Source organism: Leucoraja erinacea, chromosome 1 (genome assembly GCF_028641065.1).
Source record: "Leucoraja erinacea ecotype New England chromosome 1, Leri_hhj_1, whole genome shotgun sequence".
Classification (NCBI taxonomy): domain Eukaryota; kingdom Metazoa; phylum Chordata; class Chondrichthyes; order Rajiformes; family Rajidae; genus Leucoraja; species Leucoraja erinaceus.
In genome coordinates this window covers 137,284,047-137,310,216 of record NC_073377.1, presented here as the reverse complement: position 1 = coordinate 137,310,216, position 26,170 = coordinate 137,284,047, and the positions used below count along the sequence as shown (strand labels likewise).

The 26,170-nt window shown below is 45.1% G+C and overlaps 1 protein-coding gene across 2 annotated transcripts in view; it reads right to left on the bottom strand.

Annotated features, from left to right (window-relative positions):
* Positions 1-26,170, bottom strand: part of rbm46 (RNA binding motif protein 46) — an 87,010-nt gene that overhangs the window by 17,049 nt on the left and 43,791 nt on the right. For both annotated transcript variants that reach the window (XM_055644067.1, XM_055644076.1), the window contains exon 4: positions 17,762-18,556. In XM_055644067.1, the coding sequence (XP_055500042.1) occupies positions 17,762-18,556 (795 nt within the window). The remainder of the gene's footprint in view (positions 1-17,761; positions 18,557-26,170) is intronic.

The following is a 26,170-nucleotide window of genomic DNA, read 5'->3' as shown; positions in this document are numbered from 1 at the left end:
TATTAGTAGTAAGCACAAGGTAGTGATTGTGGGAGATTTCAATTTTCCACACATAGACTGGGAAACACATTCTGTAAATGGGCTGGATGGGTTGGAGTTTGTAAAATGTGTGCAGGATAGTTTTTTGCAGCAATACATAGAAGTACCTACTAGAGAAGGGGCGGTGCTGGACCTCCTGTTAGGAAATGAGATGGGTCAGGTGGCAGAGGTATGCGTTGGGGACAGTTCGGGTCCAGTGATCACAATACCATTAGTTTCAATATAATTATGGAGAGGGACAGAACTGGACCTAGGGTTGAGATTTTTGATTGGAGAAAGGCTACGCAGGCGCGGCATTAACGCCAGCAGTGCAACAGCGGCCAGACGGGAGTCGGGCGCTCCCGCAACTAGCCTGAAAGAAAGGAACGTTAGGTAAGTACTTACCTTAATCGGTCTTTTCCTTGTGTTTTTTGCTCCAGGGGGAGCAAAGCAGCAGAGGGAAGCGGCCCCCGTTCGACTCCAGCGAAGGAGCCGACAGTGGAGGGGGGAGAGGCGGCAACGGGACCGCACACGCTGCGGTCCACATACACGGGTGCTGCGCTGATGCCCGGTCCGCTAAACAGCTGTTTGACTAACAGCAGCGGTCCGGAGGGAAATTTAAAAACCGGCTGGCACCCCTGCAGACTCCCGACAAGGAGACTCGCCGCCCGAGAACCGCTGATATGCCGCCCAAAAACGGCAGACAGCCTCTAACAACAAGGTAAGACCAAACCTCAGGCTGGAGACAGACACGGAAGATGGGATCAGCACTTCATACAAAAAACAAGTATGTCTGTTTCCCCAAGCCAGAGGAGGTCATGGAGCTAAAAACTCCCGAAAAACTGCCAAGGGAGCTAACACTCCCACTCCAGTGCTATTGCACTGGCCATCTCCCTTGTCGAGGGATTGATGGGACCAGAGCTGGGCTGGTCAAAGAAGAGGGGTCACTGGCTGAACAACATCGGGAGTATGCTTGAGGTACAGGATCAGGAACAGCTGCTGGGTGTGGCCGCTATGTGGCTTCACCACTAGCGAGATAAATTTCAGTCTCGACTGACAGACCAGCTTACTACCTGTTCTTTTAAAAGAACCTCTCCAAGACAGGTAGTCATGAGGTGTTGGATTCATCACGCCTCCCCTAAATTACATTACTCAAAGTGCCCACCATTATTGGGGGATACATTGAGCATCGCTCTCAAAAAACCCAATATTTAAAAATGAATTTGATATGCCTGATGTCGGCTATCATTCACATGCTCTTCCAGAGGTCAGGGTAGTATGGCAAAACACCTGACCCTACTGTTCGCAGTGCCCCGCAACTTCTCAGGAAGTTATAAAACCTGCCTTCAACCAAAATTCACAAGACTGTGAGAACGCCGACACAACAACTTAGCCAGACAGAAGGATCCGCGATCAAGCCAAGTTTTTAAAAAGGTACACAAAAAATCTGGAGAAACTCAGCGGGTGCAGCAGCATCTATGGAGCGAAGGATATAGGCAACGTTTCGGGCCAAAAACCCTTCTTCAAACAAAGTTTTTCAAAAAACTGGACGACGTGTCAAAAATATCGGGGTAAGGCGGCAGTGTCTGGAATGAGCACCACACGTAAACCAGTCAGCAGTACCTCTAATGCATCCACCAGCTGGGTATACCTTATGGTACTGGTGAAAGCTCGGGGCCTGCATGCCAATCCTGTAAGCCTTTCAGGCCAGGGCCCAGAGCAGGCCCCAGGGAAAACGCGCCACCCCCACCACGTCATACGACGTGTAAGACTCGTTGGACCAGGAGGAAACAGAAGAATACCCATAACCATGGAGGTAGGTGGGTCTGGTTTCTGCCAGCATATAGAGAACAAGGGTGCTCTACTAACAGGGGGCGAATACACTTGTTTAAAGAAGTATGGGGTAATGTCACGAGTAACTAGTATATACTCAACAACATTAGTGGATACAAAATTCAGTTATATCAGAGATATTATCGCCAGTTCAACATTGGCCCAAAAAAGATGGTGGAAGTCGCATCATCATTGACTTAACATCACTAAATAAGTTTGTTGAGTATATACATTTCAAGATGGAGACGTTTGTTACTGTCAGACAACTGATCTCCAAAGGATAATTTATAGCAAGCATTGATATTAAAGATGCTTACTATCTAATACCCATACACAAGGATCATTGCAGATACCTAAAATTTAGCTGGTTGGGGCAGCTGTGGTAGTATAGAGATTGCCCAATGGTCTAACTCCAGCCCCTAGACAATTCACCAAAATATTAAAAGTAGCCATGGGAATACTAAGGAAACAAAAGCATATTGTCATAGCATATCTGGATGATATTCTCATAGTAGGGAAACAAAGGAATTGGCTGTGGCAGCAGTATTAGCTACAAAACAGCTCCTTGAAACACTGGGGTTCGTCCTACTCCAGATAAATCTAGGTTGAAGCCATGTACTACCATGGACAAATCGGACCTTTGCACTATCAAAATCTACAAAGAACAAAGGTACATGCACTAAAACGATATTCGGGTCACTATGATCGAATCATGAAATTACCCACTGGAGCTATATCAGAGCTACAGGGGGGGGGGGGGGGCAGAGAATGTGTGGCACAGTTTCAGCCCTATCATCACCACTAACCCTACTTTAGTTATTAATCAGATGCCAGTGCTCAAGCCTGGGGGGGGGGGGGGGCAACTAACTCCATATCCAGCACAGGTGCCAGATGGACTAACCAGAGTCATCATTACCACACACACTGGGCATCAATTTAAAAATGTTGAGTATTATGATTTTAAAAGCATATGCATCTAAAATGCAGCACTTGCATGTGCGGTTACGGATTGATAATACTACGGTGGTGGCTTATATTAACCATATGGGGAGCATAAAATCATTATCGTGCGACAAATTGGTCAATCAGATCTGGCAATGGTGTGTCGAAAGACATATTTTACTATCGGCTGCCTATCTACTAGGTAAGCTAAATACAGTGGCAGACACCAGGTCACGGAAAAATTTAATGATAACATCGAATGGATGTTAAACCCAAAATATTTGCTAAAGTTATTAAGCAATATGGAACGCCAGATATCGATTTGTTTGCAACAAGACGGAATCACCAGTTACCTATGTATGTGACTTGGGAACCAGACCAGAGGCAGCAGCGGTAGATGCCTACACGCTGGATTGGGGGGGAATTTCTGGTTTTTTTGCTTTCCCTCCCTTCTGCCTCATCAGTCGGGTACTTCGCAATACAGATGGACTCTGCTTCTGGGATATTGATGGTGCCCGACTGGCCTACACAGCCATGGTTCCCAGTTCATCACGACATGGTGGTCGAGTCACCTATGGATTTCCCTAGTGGACCACGGTTGTTGACTCACCCAGTATCAGGCATAAGCCACCCATGCCATGAAAACATCAAACTCCTGGGTTGTAGGTTTTGAATAGACCTTACCAGGGACTGGGATTATCCGAATGAACTATCACCACCATGTCGGCATCCCTGCGAACATCCACCAGGAGGCAGTATTTAACCTGTATCAAAAATGGGAGAAGTACTGCCAGGAAACAGGGACAACATATGCAACTGCCACAACCACCGACGTGCTGGAGTTCCTGGCCCATCTACACCATGACGAAGGGATCAGTTACAGTGCCATCAATACAGCACAAAGCGGCCTGTCTGCTTACCTAAAACCAGCAGGACAGCAGGCCATGGGATCCCATCCTCTGGTGGTAAAACTCATGAAGGGCAATTTTAATATTAAGCCCCTAAACCCAGGTATACCCATATTTGGGATATCAGTGTGGTATTGACATACCTCAGGGAATGGCCACGAGCTAGATCCCTCAGCCTCGAGATATCTACATTAAAGACGCTCATGTTAATGGCACTCGCAGCCGCTCAGAGGATCCAGTTGCTGCACAAATTAAGACTGGACAACATGGAGGTCGCCCCAGACCAGATTACGTTTATCATTCTAGGTCTGGTGAAACAAAGCAGGCCAGGAACGCCCAATTCACTGGTGGTATTCCGGGCCTACCCACCAGAGCCAAGGTTGTGTGTGTTGCCCCACCAACAACATTATATAGACACAACCCACAATCTCAGAGGGAGAGAAAAAGCCCTATGGGTCAGCCACAAGAAACCTCATGGCGGGGTAACGAGCCAAACCACTTCACGGTGGCTCAAACAGGTACTGAAAGCTGCCGGAATAGACACTAATACATTTAAATCCCATTCCACTAGGGCAGCATCGACATCAGTGGCTGAACGAATGGACGTCCCGGTTGACCACATTCTCAATACGGCAGGATGGTCGAGGGAAACGACGTTCAGAATGTTTTTTATAATAAACCGTTGATAAAGCCTGACTTATTTGCAGACAGAATATTACAAACTGCAAATATTTAATTTAAGCTCAGGGGAGCTATTTATTTTTTGTTATTGTTAATAAATACCTTTCTGTTTCTTGAAAAAACAGATCCATTGGTTGATTACGATAACACTTCCTCTCTCAAGAACTTCGGCAGTGAGTGAAATAAAACTGTTACACGGTTTGAAATCACAGACCTTTGAAGTCTTCACGGAATCACTCACGTGACTCCGAAGTAAAATAGTAAGATTAAACGAGAACTTACCAGTTCGAAGTTTGATCTGTATTTTATGAGGAGTTACGATGAGGGATTACGTGCCCTCCGCTCCCACCCTCATTATATAGATCAAACTAGTAAACTGATGTCTCCTTAATCTTTACTATGTTTACTTCAAATAACTGTGTCTATCTGTGATTCCACACCGCTGCTTGGAAGTATGCCGCGCCTGCGCACTGAGCGGGTTCTTCACGTAATCCCTCATCGTAACTCCTCATAAAATACAGATCAAACTTCGAACTGGTAAGTTCTCGTTTAATCTTACTATTATGTGAGGTAAGGGAAACAAGTAGAGTAGCTATGGAAACTATGAGATTCAAAGAAGAGGAAGTACTGACACTTTTGAGAAATATGAAAGTGGATAAGTCTCCAGGTCTGGACAGGATATTCCCTAGGACATTGAGGGAAGTTAGTGTAGAAATAGCAGGGGCTATGGCAGAAATATTTCAAGTGTCATTAGAAACGGGAATAGTGCCGGGGGATTGGCGTACTGCGCATGTTGTTCCATTGTTTAAAAAGGGGTCTAAGAGTAAACCTAGCAATTATAGACCTGTTAGTTTGACGTCAGTGGTGGGCAAATTAATGGAAAGAATACTTAGAGATAATATATATAAGCATCTGGATAAACAGGGTCTGATTAGGAACAGTCAACATGGATTTGTGCCTGGAAGGTCATGTTTGACCAATCTTCTTGAATTTTTTGAAGATGTTACTCAGGAAATTGATGAGGGTAAAGCAGTGGATGTTGTGTATATGGACCTCAGTAAGGCCTTTGACAAGGTTCCTCATGGAAGGTTGGTTAAGAAGGTTCAATGGTTGGGTATTAATGGTGGAGTAGCAAGATGGATTCAACAGTGGCTGAATGGGAGATGCCAGAGAGTAATGGTGGATGGTTGTTTGTCAGGTTGGAGGCCAGTGACGAGTGGGGTGCCACAGGGATCTGTGTTGGGTCCACTGTTGTTTGTCATGTACATCAATGATCTGGATGATGGTGTGGTAAATTGGATTAGTAAGTATGCAGATGATACTAAGATAGGTGGGGTTGTGGGTAATGAAGTAGAGTTTCAAAGTCTACAGAGAGATTTATGCCAGTTGGAAGAGTGGGCTGAAAGATGGCAGATGGAGTTTAATGCTGATAAGTGTGAGGTGCTACATCTTGGCAGGACAAATCAAAATAGGACGTACATGGTAAATGGTAGGGAATTGAAGAATGTAGGTGAACAGAGGGATCTGGGAATAACTGTGCACAGTTCCCTGAAAGTGGAATCTCATGTAGATAGGGTGGTAAAGAAAGCTTTTGGTGTGCTGGCCTTTATAAATCAGAGCATTGAGAGCCCGAAACGTTGCCTATTTCCTTCCCTCCATAGATGCTGCTGCACCTGCTGAGTTTCTCCAGCTTTTTGCTTTTCAAAATAGAGAGAGTACAGAGGAGATTTACTAGAATGTTGCCAGGGTTTCAGCAACTAAGTTGCAGAGAAAGGTTGAACAAGTTAGGGCTTTATTCTTTGGAGCGCAGAAGGTTAAGGGGGGACTTGATAGATGTTTTTAAAAAGATGAGAGGGATAGACAAAGTTGACGTGGAAAAGCTTTTCCCACTGAGAGTAGGGAAGATTCAAACAAGGGGACACGACTTGAGAATTAAGGGACTGAAGTTTAGGGGTAACATGAGGGGGAACTTCTTTACTAAGAGAGTGGTGGCTGTGTGGAATGAGCTTCCAGTGAAGGTGGTGGAGGCAGGTTCGTTTTTATCATTTAAAAATAAATTGGATAGTTATATGGACGGGAAGGGAATGGAAGGTTATGGTCTGAGTGCAGGTATATGGGACTAGGGGAGAATATGTGTTCGGCACGGACTAGAAGGGTCGAGATGGCCTGTTTCCGTGCTGTAATTGTTATATGGTTATTATATGGTTATATCCTTTTAAACTCCAGTGAATACAAGCCTAGTCTTTTCAATCTTTCCTCACATGACAGTCGCGCCATCCCAGGGATCAATCTCGTGAACCTACGCTGCACGTCCTCAATCACAAGGATGTCCATTAGGAGACCAAAACTGTACACAATACTCCAGATGTGGTCTCACCAGAGCCCTATACAACTGCAGAAGAACCTCTTTACTCCTATACTGAAATCCTCTTGTTTTTAAGGCCAACATTCCATTAGCTTTCTTCACTGCCTGCTGTACCTGCACGCCAACTTTCAGTGACCGGTGTACAAGGACACCCAGGTCTCGCTGTATCTCCCCCTTACCTAACCTAACCCCATTGAGATAATAATCTGCCCCCTTGTTTTTGCCGCCAAAGCGGATAACCTCACATTTATCTATATTATACTGCATCTGCCACGCATCTGCCCACTCACTCAACCTGTCCAGGTCACCCTGCCACCTCCTAACATCCTCTTCACAGTTCACACTGCCACCCAGCTTTGTGTCATCCGCAAACTTGCTAGTGTTGCTCCTAATTCCCTCGTCCAAATCATTAATATATATGGTAAACAGTTGCGGCCCCAACACCGAAGAGTATACAAACCAAAGAGAAGATTGGACCACACAAGGATAAAGGAGGGAATTTGTGCTTGGAGTGTGAGGATGTAAGAAGGTACAAAATAAGTATTTTGGTTCTATATTTGTGGGAGATGGACATGGAGGACAGTGCAATCAGTGTGATTACTAATATGCAATGGCAATTTGAGAGTCAAGAAAGAAGTTGTGTTGAGGCTCTTGAAGAGCAGATAAAAGATTGCAGGGACATTGATAAAGATCTTTGCACATTCTCTGGCCACAGGTGCAGCCCCAGAAAAGTGGAGAATATCCAGTGAAGTTTCTTTGTTTGAAGAGATATCGAGATCATCCAGGAAATTAAAGAAAGGCGAGTCTCACGTCAGTGGCAGGGAAGCTATTGAGGAGGCTTCTTCAGGATACAATGTATTCACTTTGGAAGGAAAGGGCTAAGTATGAACAGTCAGCGTGGCTTTGTACGTAGCAAATTATGATTTAGCAACTTGCGGAGGTGATAAAGATGTTCGATCGATGAGGATGGAGTGATGGATGTAGTCTACATGGATTTTGGTAAGGTATTTGATAGAGTTGCCCATGGTAGGCAAACCAGCATGCGGGTCATGGTGACTGGTTCAGTTTAGTGTAGAGATACAGCATGGAAACAGGCCCTTCAGCTCACTGTCATCTAGCCGACCATCGATCACCCTTCGCTCTAGTTTTATGTCATCCTACTTTCTCATCCTTACCCTACACACTAGAGGCAATTTACAGAGGCCAGTTAGCCTACAAACCCGCAATTCTTTGGAATGAGTGAGGGAACCAGGTGAAACCCACGCAGTCACAGAGGATGTGCAAATACTGCACAGACAGCACGCAAGTTCAGGATCAAACCTGGGTCTGTGGCGCTATAAGGCAGCTGCTCTGTGCCACTGTGCCGCCCTCTTGCACCACTGTGCTGCCCTCTTGGTCGTATAGATTCAGAACTGGCTTACTCATAGCAGACAAAGGCGTCATTCTGTTTAGTGGTCTGTGACCAGTGGAGTTGTGTGGAACTCAGCTGTTTGTGATGTACCGACTAGGATGGAAATGTGGTTAATAAGTTTATAGATTACACCCGAGTTCACTGGAGTTGCAGACAGAAAGGCAAGCTGTCCAGGTATACAGTGTGATATAGATCAACTACAGAAATGGCCGGAGAAATGGCAGTTGGAGTTTAATCAATGCACGTGTGATTGTTGCACTTTGGGATGTTGAATATAAATGTATATTGTGCTATAGTTGATGGCAAGACCTTCAACAGCATTGATGTACAAAGGGGTCTTTGGGTCCAGATTCATAGGACCGTGAAAGTGGAACACAAGATAGCGATAAAGAAAGCGTCAATGTTCGGGGCATTGAGTTTAAGTCAGAAAGTCATACTGCAGCTCTATGAGACTTTTAGTAGGCCACATTAGGAGTATTGTGTGCAGTTCTGGTTGCCCCATTAAAGGAAGGATGTGTGCGGTTTAGAGAGAGTGCAGAAGAGATTTACCAGATGCTGCCTGGATTAAGGAGTATTAGGTTTGAAGGGAGGTTAGAGAAACTTGGATTGTTTTTTCTAGAATGCCGGAAGTTATGGTGAGAACCAACAGATATATAACATATATATATATCAACAAAATAGAGAGCGTACAGAGGAGATTTACTAGAATGTTGCCTGGGTTTCAACAACTAAGTTACAGAGATAGGTTGAATAAGTTAGGTCTTTATTCTCTGGAGCGCAGAAGGTTAAGGGGGGACTTGATAGAGGTCTTTAAAATGATGAGAGGGTTAGACAGAGTTGATGTGCACAAGCTTTTCCCTTTGAGAATAGGGAAGATTCAAACAAGAGGACATGACTTCAGAATTAAGGGACAGATGTTTAGGGGTAATATGAGGGGGAACCTCTTTACTTAGAGAGTGGTAGCGGTGTGGAATGAGCTTACAGTGGAAGTGGTGGAGGCAGGTTCATTGGTATCATTTAAAAATAAATTGGATAGGCATATGGATGAGAAGGGAATGGAGGGTTATGGTATGAGTGCAGGCAGGTGGGACTAAGGGGAAAAAAGTTGTTTGGCACGGACTTGTAGGGCCGAGATGGCCTGTTTCCGTGCTGTAATTGTTATATGTTATAACATTGAGAGACATAGACAGTCAGAACCTTTTTCACAGAGTGGAAATGTCAAAGACTGGAGGGCATAGCTTTAAGATAAGAGGAGCCATTTCAAAGAGATGTGTGGGGCAAGTTATTTTTTACAGAGCTACAAGGGGTGGTGGAGCCACAAATGATAGTGCCATTTAAGAGGAATTTGGAAGGGCATACGGATATGCAGGGAATGGATAAGTTTGCCTCTTGTGTAGGCGGATGACATTAGTTTACCTTGACATTATGTTTGCCACATTGTGGGCTGAAGAGTCTGTTCCTGTGCTATATTTTTCTGTTTTAAGAAGTGATCAGCGTGGTTTCTTATTCTGAAATTCCTTTGATTTCATTGAAATGTGAAATATATGTGCAACCACTAATATGTGGGCATTTAATAAAGCAACCAAAAATGTTATATCCTTGCCAAAACTTTAATTCATAATCTCACCAGCAAGAAAATCGCCTTTAAAATGCTCTCCCAGCTGACAATTGCACTTTCAGAAATTGTATATTGTTCAGCATAGCATTCTATACCCCCCTTATTCTTGATAAGATATGTTAACTTCCTCCATCTCAGACCAACTTATTTAAACAATATTTAGGCCTATGTGCACATTAATTACATGCACATGACCTCTGACCTCTTCTTCTTGGACAGCCAATGCAGCCTCTATTTTGCCTCAACCTCATCAAAATGTTCCAAAAAGCATGCACCACAGAAATTTGTCATGGCTTTGGTAGTTTTTCTTTTTACCATTTGGAAGGACAAGCTGCACAATGCATGTGGCAACAATATCACATCCATTTTATGCTTCCAGTCTCATTGTAGAGGTTCGCGTGTAAACTGTGGTCTGCCTAGATCACGCAGGTTCACGCGAGTGCTCGAGCTCAAGCTTGCCGAACAACAGTTCGAGATCAAAGTGGCTTGGCCCGCCACATGACCCTCCCACAGAACCAAGCATTGGAGGTGGTTAGGCTGTCCAGTGAGGTGGCCTGATCTTGTGTACGTGTTCCTGTGTTCGGGGTTGCAGCTGGTTGAGTTAAGGGCGGGTTTGGTCGTGATGATGGACGCCCTCTGCGGCGGGGTTGTGCACTGATTGGTCAATGTCCAGGTGTGCCGGCTTAAGATGGTCCACGGAGACAGTCTCGTGTCTGCCGCCCATGTTGATGTTGAAAGCCGTGGCGTCGTATCGCAGTGCTCTGAAGGGTAAGGCTTTTGCAGTGGTGTACGCTGGGAATCTCGGCGAAGGAAGACGTACTGGCAGTCCTGAAGGTCGGGTGGGACGTACGTGGTTGTGAGACCGTGTTGGGACGTTGGGGCTGGAGACAGAGTGTTCACCTTCTCACGGAGGCATGTCAGCAGGGTCATGGGCGGTCCTGGGACCGTAAGCGAGGCGCCATACACCAGCTCGGCCGTGGAAGTTGCCAGGACCTCCTTTGGGGCAGTGCGTATACCTAGCAAGACGCATGGCCATTCGTCCATCCAGTCTGGGCCCATGAATCATGCCTTGAGGGTTGCCTTCATGTGCCAGTGAAAACGTTCCACTAGGTCAAGGGTTCCCAACCTTGGGTAAATTTACCCCCAGGGGGTAAATTTCACGTCCCCAGGGGATACATTTGTTGATTCTGGATTTGTTAAAAACAGTATTTTAAAATGTCCCCTTTGTCGGTTGCTTTATTATGGTAGATGTGTAAACTCAAATTACTGAACAAAACAGGGTGAGGGTAAATTTACTTTTGAAAAGTTGCCAGGGGTAAACGGGACGAAAAAGGTTGGGAACCCCTGCACTAGGCCATTTGCTTGCGGGTGGTAGGCCGTGGTGAGGTGAAGCCTAGTGCCAAGCAACCGGGCCAGTGCTGACCCCACAACTTGGAGGTGAACAGCGCACCTCTGTCGGAGATGTCCACCAGCACGCCAAAGCGGGCGATCCAGTGAGCGGTGAATGCACGTGGACAGGTCGCAGTGGAGGTATCCGAAAGCTGGACAGCTTCCGGCCATCTCGTGAATCTGTCCACGAAGATGAAGAGGTGGGTGACACCTCTGGATAGGAGCAGTGGTCCAACGATGTCATAGAAACATAGAAAACAGGTGCAGGAGGAGGCCATTTGGCCCTTCGAGCCAGCACCGCCATTCATTGTGATCATGGCTGATCGTCCCCAATCAATAACCCGTGCCTGCCTTCTCCCCGATGTCGATGTGGTCGAAACGCCAGTGTGTCAGGGCAAAGTTCTGCAGCGGTGCCTTGATGTATCGCTGTATCCTGGAGGTTTGACAGGGGATGCACGCTCTGGCCCAGTTGCCAACCTGTTTGCGCAACCCGTGCCACATGAACTTGGCTGCCATCAGTGCCTTTGTTGGAGTGAGCTAGGCTGTGAACCATATTGAAAACCCGGCGGCGCAAGGTAGCGGGGATGATGGGTCTTGGTTGTCCCGTAGACACGATGCAGAGGAATATCAGCGGGCCTAAATTGCACATCCTCCAACAGCGGGCCTGAGATGGAGGTGCAGTAGGCGAGCATCTCTTCATCCTCTCACTGGGCTGCCGCCACAGCCGTGTAGTTGACACCTGGGGCCAGAGCATGGATGGCATTGATGGCGCAGCGGGACAACGCATCCATGACCTGGTTGCTCTTGCCTCCGATGTGCTGGACGCAAGTCGTGTATTCTGAGATGTAGGTCAGGTGGCGCTGCTGTCGGGCTGACCAAGGATCAGATACCTTGGCAAAGGCAAACGTGAGTAGCTTGCGGTGAAAGCTGTGAAATCTCTGATCATCATTAAATAGCATTGTTCCTCGCAGAGCACCAGTGCCTAGCAGAGCATCAAGCCCAGTCCCTGGCTCTCTCCCCACAGTCATGAAAATAATTTTTCCTCGAGTGCCTATCCTATGAATTCTATTTCCAACATCCCTATATAAGAATGCAAAATTAAACACTTTTCTCATGTTTCCTTTCCATCTTCAGGATACTTTTTAAATCATTTTTCAGTGGGAACGAACCACTGAATCACAGAAAAATGTACAACCCAGTAGACCGTGGTGGAGTCGATCAACTTAATCCCATTTTCCAACCTTTACTCCATAAACAAGTCATCTTTCAAGTAAATGTCAAGGGACTTTATAAATGTGATGAAGGATTCCACCTTTACCAATGTTACCAAGGCAACAAGTTTCAGACATCTACTGCCCCATCGTTAAAAAAAAATTATCTTTTGCCCAATTCTTCTATAAATGACTAAAATCTATGGCCGTGTTTATTATCCCCTCATCCCAGAGAATAGGTTCCTCCTATTTACCTCATGTACAGTTCTTACAATTGTATACATCTTGTTTAAATGTTCTCTTACTTCCAAAACCATTCCAGTCTATTCAAACTCTCCCCATAGTTAAAATGTTCTAATTCTGGTGTCTTTTGCACAAATTTCCATTGTACCATTCATTGAGCAACCACGTCTTTTCCATCTGAACAGAACTTTATACAATACTAGATTAAGTGGAACCCGTTGGGTCCCAACATCACATGGGAGGGCTGGTCTCCCAATTCAATATTCCACCTCTCCACCAATTCCAATATTAGTGACCAGTAGGGGGGGCGGGGGAGGGGCTTTCTGGAGCGCTAGTATGGGTGTTGTGGGCTGAAGGGACTGGTTTCCAGAGGGCTAGTATGGACATTGTGGGCCGAAAGGATTCTTGGGCTGGCAGCATACTCACTCACGGCTGGTGGGCTGGCAGTTGACTCACGGCTATTCCTTGAAATTCCATTTCAAGCAGGGTGCAAGGCCACCAAATTTAATGCGCAGTTTCGTACCATTTCAAGCAGGGTGCAAGAAAGCGAGTCGTGACCTCTCCCTCCTCCATCTTGCAGAGACTGAGCCACACCCACACTTCTGGGTTTTATAGTCCCCCCACCACCAGAAGGGGCATGGCCTTCATGGCCTGATTGACAGGAGAGAGAATCTCAACATTTTTTAAACACTAATAACTCTTTTATTTTTCATCGATGGGAAAATCCTCTTGTCCTGCACAGCGGAGGGGGACTCCGAGTAAGATGGCCAAAGATCACAGCCATAAGTGGCAGCGTTTTTTCTAAAATCAACATACAGAACAACAGGAAGCGGTCAAGATCAGACTTTTAGTAATATAGATAAGTATGAATACGTCATTGAAAGTCGCAGACCAAATATTTAAAATGCTTACAGGACTCTGAGCTTTATAAGTAGAGACAAAAAACAACAGTTCCTCTAAAGGCTTAACAGATATCAGAAAATGAGCCCCACAATGAGGGATTTCAATTTTGTATATAGATTGCAGAAGCTGGGTCTTCCCCAGAACAGATAAGACCATTAAAGGATCTGATAAAGGTAGTGAAAATGATCTCTAAAACCATTCTAGCATATTTTTAGGACTCTCTCTAGCACCTGCATATCCTTCCTAATATTAGGTGACCAGATTCAGAGTTAGTGCTCCAGTTGAAATCAAATTAGTATTTTGTGTTGGAGCAAGATAACAACCTTGCTCTGTATGCTATGCTATGGATCTCAAGATCCCATGTGTTTTACCAAGCACTCATTCGGCACACTGTCACTTTCAGGGATGATACACACACCATTCAGAATTGTGCTATACTGTATTGTCTTTTGATACACGTCCATGAATTGGAAAAATATTGCTTTCACTTCATTTTAACTGGGGTCAAAATCTTGGAACCCCCTCATAATTCTGGAACAGATCTACATAGGAACAGTAGAAACTGCAGATGCTGGAATATTGAGCAAAACAGTGTACCAGAGGAACTTGGCAGGTTTGGCAGCATCATTGGAAGGAATGGACAGTCCACGTTATCCATGTTCGATTATCACTTATTACTTGCGAGGTTTTGTCCTGTCCTCAGCTCACTTTTCCACTTTGCCCCCCAAAATGTCATTAGAAACGGGAATAGTGCAGGAGGATTGGCGTACTGCGCATGTTGTTCCATTGTTTAAAAAGGGGTCTAAGAGTAAACATAGCAATTATAGACCTGTTAGTTTGACGTCAGTGGTGGGCAAATTAATGGAAAGGATACTTAGAGATAATATATATAAGCATCTGGATAAACAGGGTCTGATTAGGAACAGTCAACATGGATTTGTGCCTGGAAGGTCATATTTGACAAATCTTCTTGAATTTTTTGAAGAGGTTACTCAGGAAATTGATGAGGGTAAAGCAGTGGATGTTGTATATATGGACCAGTAAGGCCTTTGACAAGGTTCCTCATGGAAGGTTGGTTAAGAAGGTTCAATGGTTGGGTATTAATGGTGGAGTAGCAAGATGGATTCAACAGTGGCTGAATGGGAGATGCCAGAGAGTAATGGTGGATGGTTGTTTGTCAGGTTGGAGGCCAGTGACGAGTGGGGTGCCACAGGGATCTGTGTTGGGTCCACTGTTGTTTGTCATGTACATCAATGATCTGGATGATGGTGTGGTAAATTGGATTAGTAAGTATGCAGATGATGGGGTTGTGGATAATGAAGTAGATTTTCAAAGTCTACAGAGAAATTTATGCCAGTTGGAAGAGTGGGCTGAAAGATGGCAGATGGATAAGTGTGAGGTGAGGTGCTACATCTTGGCAGGACAAATCAAAATAGGACGTACATGGTAAATGGTAGGGAATTGAAGAATGCAGGTGAACAGAGGGATCTGGGAATAACTGTGCACAGTTCCCTGAAAGTGGAATCTCATGTAGATAGGGTGGTAAAGAAAGCTTTTGGTGTGCTGGCCTTTATAAATCAGAGCATTGAGTATAGAAGTTGGGATGTAATGTTAAAATTGTACAAGGCATTGGTGAGGCCAATTCTGGAGTATGGTGTACAATTTTGGTCGCCTAATTATAGGAAGGATGTCAACAAAATAGAGAGAGTACAGAGGAGATTTACTAGAATGTTGCCTGGGTTTCAGCAACTAAGTTACAGAGAAAGGTTGAACAAGTTAGGGCTTTATTCTTTGGAGCGCAGAAGGTTAAGGGGGGACTTGATAGAGGTTTTTAAAATGATGAGAGGGATAGACAGAGTTGACGTGGAAAAGCTTTTCCCACTGAGAGTAGGGAAGATTCAAACAAGGGGACATGACTTGAGAATTAAGGGACTGAAGTTTAGGGGTAACATGAGGGGGAACTTCTTTACTCAGAGAGTGGTAGCTGTGTGGAATGAGCTCCCAGTGAAGGTGGTGGAGGCAGGTTTGATTTTATCATTTAAAAATAAATTGGATAGTTATATGGATGGGAAAGGAATGGAGGGTTATGGTCTGAACGCAGGTGTATGGGACTAGGGGAGAATACGTGTTCGGCACGGACTAGAAGGGTCGAGATGGCCTGTTTCCGTGCTGTAATTGTTATATGGTTATATGGTGATGCTTCTCATTATCGTATCTGCCCATAACCCTTCTTTTACAAAAAAAGCTAAGCATCTACAATCTAATAAACTAATTAAATTAAAGTAGAAAATGTTGGAAATACTCAGGATGTCAGGCTGAAATCATCTCTGAAACCATACAGTCATAGATCACAGAAATAGCCTCTTCGGTCCATCTTGCCCATGCCGACCCTGGTGTATGCATTTGGACTATATTCCTCTAAAGCTTTTCAATTCATGTACCTGTCCAAATGTTTTTTTTAATTTTGTAATAGTTTCTGCCTCAACTACCTCTTCCGGCAGCTCATTCAATATATCCTCCACCAAACTACAAATGTTTTGGTGAAAAAATTACCCCTCAGGTTCCTATTAAACCTTTCCCTTCTCGCCTTAAACCTATGCCCTCTGGTTCTTGATTCCCCAACTCTGGATAAAAGACTCTGTGCATCTATCTACCTTATCTATTCCCCTCGTGGTCTTGTACACCTCTATAAAATCACCTCATCCTCCTACTCCAAGGAATACAGTTCTAGACTGCCTAACCTCGCCCTTTATATAGCACATGCCCTCAAGTCCTAGTATCATCTTCGTAAATCCTCATGCACTCTTTCCAGCTTAACCACATCTTTCCTATAGCAGGGTGATCAATACTTAACGCAATTCTCCAACTGTGGCCTCACCAGCGTCCTGTGCAGCTTTAACATAACATCCCAACGTCTATACACAAGATAGACACAAAGTGCTGGAGTAACTCAGTGGGTCAGACAGCATCTCTGGACAAAATGGATGGGTGACGTTTCGGGTGGAGACCCTTCTTCAGACTGAAAGTAGGGGGAGGGAACTAGAGGTAAGAAAAGGCCAGAACAAAGCAGGGCCAGCAACATGATGGCTGTGGAAGGGTGGATCCCATAATGGGCTATTGTTAGCTGGGGAAGAGGTAATAACGAATGGATACAAACAGTGGAACTAGTAGGGTGACTACGGTGGGTGAGGGAAGAAGGGAGAGGGACTGCAAAGGTTAATTGAAATGAGAGAAATCAACATTCAAACGCTGGATTTAAGCAGCCCAAGCTAAATATGAGGTGCTGTTCCTCACATTGGCCCAGGACAGAAAGGTCAGTAGGGCAATGGGAAGGAGTTTAAATGTTTGGAAACTGGGAAATTGCGTAGGCTATGAGCGTAAATGTTCAGCAAAACGACTGCCTCGTCTGCACTTGGTCTCACGATATATAGGAGCCCACACTGCGAACAACGGATGCACTAGATATGGTTGGAGGAGGTGCAAGTGAACTTCTACCTCATCTGAAAAGATTGTATGGGACCGTCGATGGAGTCAATGGAGGAGGTGTAGGGACAAGTGTTGCATCTTCTGCGGTTGCAACGGAAGGTTCCTGGGAAGTGGGTGGTTTGGGTGGGAAGAGATGAGTTTCGAAAAGATTTTAACACTTAAGGCACAAGTCTTCAGACTTACTTTGATAATTGTAAAGATGATGGATTTCAGATGCAAGATTAAACTGAAGAACTGATGTCCTTCGGTTGATAGTCCTGATAGATTTAAACAGGGTACCGGTAATTAGGAAGCTGCACTGAGCATTAGTGATTGAGTGATAAAGATTTAAAGTCATCTGCATAATACACAGAGGGAGAAAAATACGCAGAGCAGCGATGATCAATTTGAGGGTGGTGCAAATGGTGAGAAGAGGAAGATTTTTTAAAAGGGAACTGGATAAGTGCAGGAAGGAAATTAATTTGCATTCCATAGGAAGAAAGCAGAGGGAAAGTAATCGCTCATTAGGGAGCCAATATACAGTAGGTTCAGTGGGCCAAATGCAATTTAATGATTCCATGATCCATTCCAAAGGAAGCTGCAATCTGCAGAAATATTCATTCCTGCTGTCTTCTATAAGTTAAGGCAAATCAGGCATAGGACCTGTACTTCTGTGAAAATGTGCCTTATTATAAAATACAAATATAAATGATCATAAAATACAAGTTTTCTTTTCGTCATTAAATTAGAGCCAGAAATAACAAATATACTTACCTAAATGTGTTAATGCATACTGTGCAGCTAGCTCCTTGGCATCTTCCAGCATAGTGCAGAGTTTATCAGGCATGAAATGGCTCAGTGTGCCTTGTGAACTGTTTGCAAGGGATGGAATAACTACCTTATAAACGAGCAGCTGTTTGCCATCCTGACTTGTCGTAGAGTATAGGTAGTATTCTGGTGGTGCCCAGTTATTTTTGTTACAGTAGTATTCCAAGTGTGTAATCGAGGATTGAAAATGACTGGGCTTTAAAGAATAAATGCTCAAAGGTGTAAGCTTTATCCCTGGAAAAAGAGGATAAGTGCACCTTTCCAGTTCAGGCGAGCATGGACTGTGATGACCATTCAAGCGTGCTGGTAAGCTTGGAGATCTTCCTGGCGTTTTAGGCCCTCCATCTTCTTTGTTAGTAAACGTCAGGCGCTGACTTTCACAATTCAGACTGACTTGACTGCCTTGAGTGTATTTCCAAGACCCATCTTTATTAACTGGCTTTGCAAGGGTGACTTCAATACTAGCACCATCTATACACTTCCCATTCATAATATTCATAGCAGTAACTGCATCATCTCTATCAAAAAAATGCACAAATGCATAGTCTCTGAGTTTTTTCACACGTTCAACAGCTCCAGGTTTGATTTTGTTAAACTCCATCTTGATAGTTTCCTCTGTTGTAGATATCATTAGGTTTCGCACATAAAGAACCTTAACTTTTTGCATAGTTTCCTCATCAACTTCTTTTTCAGGGTCTGCCCAATCCACCTGTATAGTATGTCCCCACAACTGAAATGTGCCTGGAAAAAAAATCAAAAGCAACATGTAGCAATGTTACAAAATTTTGAGATTTTAGAAATCAAGTCTGCAATTTATCCCATCAGATAAAGCATAAAAAGAAGTTTAATTTGACACCTAATTCATTTTCATATCTCAAGTATTTAAAAAGTTATGGCCATTTTCATACTCGGAAATTAGCATCTTGTTCCCTATTGATTTTCTATGGACATAACAAAAAAGCTGTGATCGTGGACAGTCAAAAGCCCATAACTTTCTTAAAAATTAAGAGAACTGAATGAAATTTTCAGTTATCATAGATTGAAGCATTCTGAAACAAATATAAATCAATCTTACTTGGATGACCTGAAATTAAAGCATATAATTAGTTAGTTACCCAATTGGAGCTAATTTCAAACTTCAATTACTAGATCTAAACATCTATCTATTTCTTAATAAATGATTAACATTTTTAAATAGCCTAAGTGTCCAAATAATATTCACAAATAATTCACAATAAAACATGATTTTTAAGTCTCATTTACATTAATTTATAGGCCAAATGGAAGGAATTTAGTGTTCAATTGCTGTAAATTAAAGTCCATTTAAATCAGCTTTCTAGTGGGATCCTGTGAACGCGCTGGTTTAGAACGTTCACATTGCGGTAGATTTGTGCCCCAAATGCCCAGAAAAATACTGCGGGATATAATGGGCCCAAAATGAGCTACTCGCAACTTTAAACTTTGTATAAAAGGATCTTAAGAAGCCCTTTTTAATGTAAAAATAAACAGCCTACCTTCTGTTGTCTGCTGTATGAGACCCTGCCGGTTGCTGGTGGTCACGGGTTTAGAGGTTAATTTTTAAACTACTACAACAATTATATAAAGCCTTTAAAACTAATAATAGCTAAAGCGACGGAATATTCCAGCGATTTTCCGTTAATAATTAACTAGGCTGAACATCCTCGATTGGAACAGCCTAGGAAAAATCGCGTTTTAAACCCGCCCCCCTCTAAACGGCGCCAAAATCGCGCACACCCGCAGCGACAGATTTTCAGCGACGCTTCAGGTAGGCTTTGCAACATACCTACAACATGGACATAATTCTACGTTGTTAAATGCTAAAATACTCATAGTTTTACACTGTGCAACTGTATGGTGCATTATTCATGTCTAACATTTGTGCAAATCAAAAGGAAATCGGGCAAATTATAGCAATGATACCATGTTACCAATTTACTCTAAGCAAGAGACAAAAACAATCAAGATTAAATCGTATCATGCATAGTTTAGTTTACAGCATGGAAACTGGCTCTTTGGCCCACTTAATCCATGCCGACCTTCAATCACCTGTTCATACTAGTTCTATGTTATCCCACTTTCTCAACCACTCCCTATAGACTAGGGGCAATTTGCAGTGGCTATTTAACCTACAAATCCGCATGTCTTTGGAATGTGGAGGGAACCGGAGCACCTGGAAGAAACTCACAGTCAGAGGAAGAACATGCAAACTCCACACCGACAGCACCAGAGGTCACTAAATAAGTAGGTTTGAGAAAACATAAATCAGTGCAGTTTGTAGATAGTGAAGAAAGGTTGTTGAGGAATACAGTGGCAAGTTGAGCAGAGTGGTCACGGATGGAAATTAAATTTGGACAAATGTGTGGTAATGCTCTTTTGGAAGTCAAATTCTGGCAGGAGTAAAAAGCATTGATGTGCAGAGGGACCTTCAGGTACAAGTCCATGATGAGTTGAAAATGGTGACACAGGTGAATAAAGTAATGAAGAAGGTATTTGGTATGTTTGCCTTCATTGACTGAGGCATTGAGATGGGACATCATGTTGTAGCATTACAAACATTGGTTAGACTGTATTTGGAGTACAGTTCTGGTCCCCATAATACAGGAAGAATGTATAGCAATGGAGAGAACACAGAAGAGATTCACCGTTTACCTGCAATGAAGGGCTGAAGCTATAAGGACAGATGGATTGTCTGTGTTTATGCTCAACTGGCACATAGGTGGCTGAGGGAAGACTATGCAGAGATTTGTAAAATTATGACCGGCATGGATAGGAATATAGTTTTTTTTTTAAATCCTAGGACAGGATAGTCCAAAATTAGACAGTACAGGCTTAAAGTAGGTGAAGAGAACTTTAAAGGAGATCCGAGGAATATGTTTTTCACAGATGGCGGTGGTTATCTGAAATATGCTGAGAGAAGAGGTCGAACAGAAGGATCAGCATAGGGACAGAAGGATCAGCCCAGGATGTCGGTGCTGACCATGATGCCAATTTAATCGCGAGCACCATTTAATCCCAAAGTCCATATTCCTCTATTCCCTGCCTGATCATGTGTCTGTTTAAATGCTTATTAAACATTACTATTGTGTTTGCTTCTAGCAGCACTCTAGGCACCTACACAGTGTATCGTGAGTCTTGCGTCGGAACTTTTTAAACTCAGCGGGCAGGCACCCTTCAGTTTCACCCCACCTACACCCATATGCTTCCCGGCCATGTGCGTGACCCCTTCCCTCCCCTCTCCAGCTCCCCGCCCATTGCACCAGCGTGGGGGCTTTGCACTGTCTTCACGTCGGCGATGCCAGCAGGTCAGTGCCAGTCACCGGAGACGTCAGGACCAACGGGACACCGACCCCCAGGCCCACTGCAAGCATGGAGATCCCAGAGACCCACAGCCAGCAGCAGCCCAGCCCCGTTCCAACTCCAGAGGAACACGAAGCTGATGGTGTGCAAGGTACGTCTTGGTCTTGGGATTGCGGATGAGGCGGCGCAGCTCGGGCTGTGACGTCTCCGGCCACCCCCCTGTACAGGAGCTGAGACTGGGAACTGTGGGGTTGTTTGCAGTTGCAGAGGGAGGGGGCAAGGGCGGTACAGTTCCCAGTCTCAGCTCCAGTCCAGGGGGGTGGCCGGAGACGTCAGGACCAACGGGACACCGACTGCAAGCACGGAGATCCCAGAGACTCACAGCCAGGAGCAACTCTGGCCCAGCCCCGCTTCAACTCCAGAGGAACCCGGGTTGCGGATGAGGGGGGCGCAGCTCGGGCTGTGGGCGAACTGCCACTTGTCACTGTAGTGGCGCATCGGGGAGCGGATTCCTGTTGGTCCTGACGTCTCCGGCCACCCCCCTGGACAGGAGCTGAGAGACGTCAGGACCACCAGAAGCTGCTCCCCGATGGGCCGCTACGGCGACTTGGCAGTTCGCCCACAGCCCGAGCTGCGCCCCCTCATCGGGACACCGACCCCCAGGCCCACTGCAAGCACGGAGATCCCAGATCAGCAACTCCAGCCCAGCCCCGCTCCAACCCCAGAGGAACACGCAGAAGCTGATGGTGTACTCAAGTCCTGTGCTACGCAGCTAGCTCCAGTGCTCACTACATTATTCAACCTCTCCCTGGACAAGTCCATGGTCCCTGCCTGCTTCAAAAAATCCATCATTGTACCGGTACCAAAAAATGCCTCCCCAGCCTGCCTGAATGACTACCGTCCGGTGGCCCTTACCTCGGTAGTCATGAAATGCTTTGAGAGGCTGGTGAAGAATCACATCTGCGCCTTCCTCCCTCGGAACTTGGACCCGTTGCAGTTTGCATACCGTCCGAACAGGTCCACGGACGATGCGGTCTCCCAGGTCTTGCACACCGCTCTCTCCCATCTGGACAGCCAGAAGGGGGGCTACGTGAGGATGCTGTTCATAGACTACAGTTCAGCCTTCAACACGATAGTCCCCACCAGACTGGCCGGGAAGCTACTGGAATTGGGGCTCAACACCTCCCTGTGTGCCTGGGTCCTGGACTTTCTCACCGCCAGGCCCCAGGTAGTCAAGATGGGAGGGAATACATCGAAGTCCCTCACCCTGAGCACAGGATCGCCCCAGGGTTGCGTCCTCAGCCCCCTATTGTACTCCCTGTACACACATGACTGTGTGGCTAGGTTCAGCTCCAATTCAATAATGAAGTTTGCTGATGACACTGTGGTGGTGGGCCTGATCTCAGACAATGATGAGAGGGCCTACCGGGAGGAGGTGGCTGATCTAGCACTCTGGTGCCAGGAGAACAGCCTCCTCTTGAACATCAAAAAAACGAAGGAGCTGATCATGGACTTTAGGAGGGCACATCATCCGAGGACGTACACTCCATTGAGTATAAATGGGGATCCTGTGGATAGGGTGAACTGTTTTAAATATCTGGGAGTCCACATCTCTGAGGATATGACATGGTCATCACACGCCTCAGCACTGGTGAGTAAGACAAGGCAGCGCCTTTACCACCTCAGGCAATTGAGGAAATTCAGAGTGTCTCCGAGGATCCTCCAGTGCTTCTACGCAGCGGCGGTGGAAAGCATCTTGTCCGGGAACATTACCATCTGGTTCGGGAATTGCTCTGCCAAGGACAAGAAGGCTCTGCAGAGAGTAGTGCGTTCGGCCGAACGCACTATGGGAACTTCACTCACCCCCCTGCAGGAACTATACAACAGGAGGTGCAACTCCAGAGCAAACAAAATCATGAGAGACCTCTTCCACCCCTGCAACGGACTGTTCCAGCCGCTACGGTCAGGCAAACGCCTCCGTTGCCACGCAGTGAGAACGGAGAGGTTGAGAAGGAGTTTCTTCCCAGAGGCAATTCGGACTGTAAACGCCTTTCTCACCAGGGACTAACTGTACAGAACGTTTTTCCTTCTATTATTTATTATGTAAAATAATATGTGTGTTATGATTGTGTTTATAATTTGTTTGGTTGTTTTGTTGTTCCGCGAGCATTGCCACTTTCATTTCACTGCACATCTCGTATGTGTATGTGACAAATAAACTTGACTTGACTTGACTTGAGGTACGTCTTGTTCTTGGATGGCGCAGCTCGGGCTGTGGGCGAACTGCCACTTGTCGCCGTAGCGGCCCATCGGGGAGCGGATTCCTCTGGAGTTGGAGGGACAGGGAGACACAGTGGCTTTTGAGAATGGTGGGCAATCATTTCCAAAGTTCTGCCCACACAGTCAGTACACCTCTCCTACACTTGTCTCCTGCACTAAGATCATCTCGCAGTGAATGATCCCAGCCTAACCCTCCCTATTCTCTCCTATTCTGCAAGAAAAAACTACATTGAGGACTCAAACTCGCGATCGAGTAACTGCCGGGATCTAGGCGCAAACTCGCGATCTTGCGGATATGAGCCGAGCACTCTACTACTGAGCCAGCCGTTAAAATCTACGCTAAAAATCTTCCATTCCGAAAGCCGAAAAATTCTGAATTACGAAAAGTGTCTGGCCTCAAGGCTTTCGGATAAAAGGTTGTGCACCTGTATTTGCACTTTATCAGTTTATTTATTCATGTGTGTATATATTTATGTCATGGTATATGGACACACTTATCTGTTTTGTAGTAAATGCCTACTATTTTCTGTGTGCTGAAGCAAAGCAAGAATTTCATTGTCCTATACAGGGACACATGACAATAAACTCACTTGAACTATTAATGGAAGGTCTTGAGGACGGTCCATACTACAGTCGAGGAAATGCTGAATGTCCTGAGGCATCTGATGGGAAATAAATCTCCTGGGCCTGATCACATATAACCAAGGATACCGTGAAAAGCTAGAGAAGAGATTATAGGTGCTCTGGCTGAGATATATGAATCTTCATTAGACAGTGAGATGCTAAAAACTGAAGGGTGGCCTATGTTGTGCCTCTATTAAAGGAGGGCACCAATAAAAACCCTGGGAACTATAGGCCAGTGAGCTTAACATCTGCAGGAGACAAGTTACTGGAAATTATTCTGAGGAATAAGATATATATGAATTCGATAGACAGGGGCTGATTAGTGCTAGTCAGCATAGCTTTTTGTTCGGGGGAGATTGTGTCTTATGAATCTGACTTTTTTTGAAAAAGTAACCAAAAATATTGACACGGGCAAATCCGTAGACGTTGTGTAGATGGACCAGCAATGGTAGGTTGCTCTGGAGGGTTAGATCGCATGGGATCCAGGGGGGAGTTAGTCGACTAGATAGAAAATTGGATTTATAGAAGGAAGCAGTGGGTGATGGTGGAAGGTTATTTTTCAGATTGGAGGTCTGTGACTACTGGTGTGGTTCAGGGATCACTGTTATCCCCATCGCTGTTTGTGGTTTATATCAATGATTTGGAGGAGAATGTACATAGAAACATAGAAAATAGGTGCAGGAGGAGGCCATTCAGCCCTTCGAGCCAGCACCGCCGATCATGGCTGATTGTTCCCAATCAATAACCCGTGTCTGCCTTCTCTCCATATCCCTTGATTCCTCTAGCCCCTAGAGCTCTATCTAACTCTGATGAAACCTGACCATATTATGGTTACTACCTCTTAATGGCTCATTAACCTCAAGTTCCTTTATCAAATCCGGTTAATTACATAACACTAAATCCAAAATTGCCTTCTCCCTGGTAGGCTTCAATACAAGCTGCTCTAAAAATCCATCACGAAGGCACTCTACAAAGTCCCTTTCTTGGGGTCCAGTACCAACCTGATTTTCCGAGTCTACCTGCATGTTGAAATCTCCCATAACAACTTGCACCCTATGTCCAGGCTACTGTTTGGGGGCCTGTAGGTAAGTCCTATTAGTGTAATTTTACCCTTACTATTCCTTAGTTCTATCCATACTGACTCCACATCTCCTGTTTCAATGTCACCCCTTGCAAGGGACTGAATTTCACTCCTCACCAACAAAGCTACCCCAGCCCCTCTGCCCACCTGTCTGTCTTTTCCACAGAAAGTATACCCTTGGATATTCAGTTCCCAGCCCTGGCCCTCTTGCAGCTATGTCTCTGTAATTCCCACATCATACTTGCCAATTTCTAACTGAGCCTCAAGCTCGTCCACTTTATTTCTTATACGTCGCGCGTTCATATACAACACTTTGACCTCCGTATTCACGTCCCCCCTCGCACCGCTCGTAATTGGCCCTGACCTTACTCTTTTATCCCCTCTCGAACTTTCCTTCCCATTAATTCAAGAATCTTTTGTAATTTTTCCTGTACTCACTTCCCCTTCAACTCCATCTTTATACTCCTAATTTGTCAATCCCTCCCCCCTCCACTATTTAGTTTGAACCCACTCGTATAGCCCTAGCAAACCTGCCTGCCAGAATGTAGGTCCCCCTCCAGTTAATGTGTAACCTGTCCCTTTTGTGCAGGTCACCCCTACCCCAGACGACATCCCAGTGGTCTATAAATCTAAATCCTTGCTCCCTGCACCAGCCCCTCAGCCACACATTCAGATCCCCTATCGCCCTGTCCCTGTCCTCACTAGCATGAGGTAGAAACGTAGAAATTAGGTACAGATGGAGGCCATTCGGCCCTTCGAGCCAGCACCGCCATTCATTGTGATCATATACAACACAAAGAGATAGGCTGAATAAGTTAGGTCTTTATTCTCTGGAGCGCAGAAGGTTAAGGGGGGACCTGATAGAGGTCTTTAAAATGATGAGAGGGATAGACAGAGTTGATGTGGACAAGCTTTTCCCTTTGAGAATAGGGAAGATTCAAACAAGAGGACATGACTTCAGAATTAAGGGACAGACGTTTAGGGGTAATATGAGGGGGAACTTCTTTACTCAGAGAGTGGTAGCGGTGTGGAATGAGCTTCCAGTGGAAGTG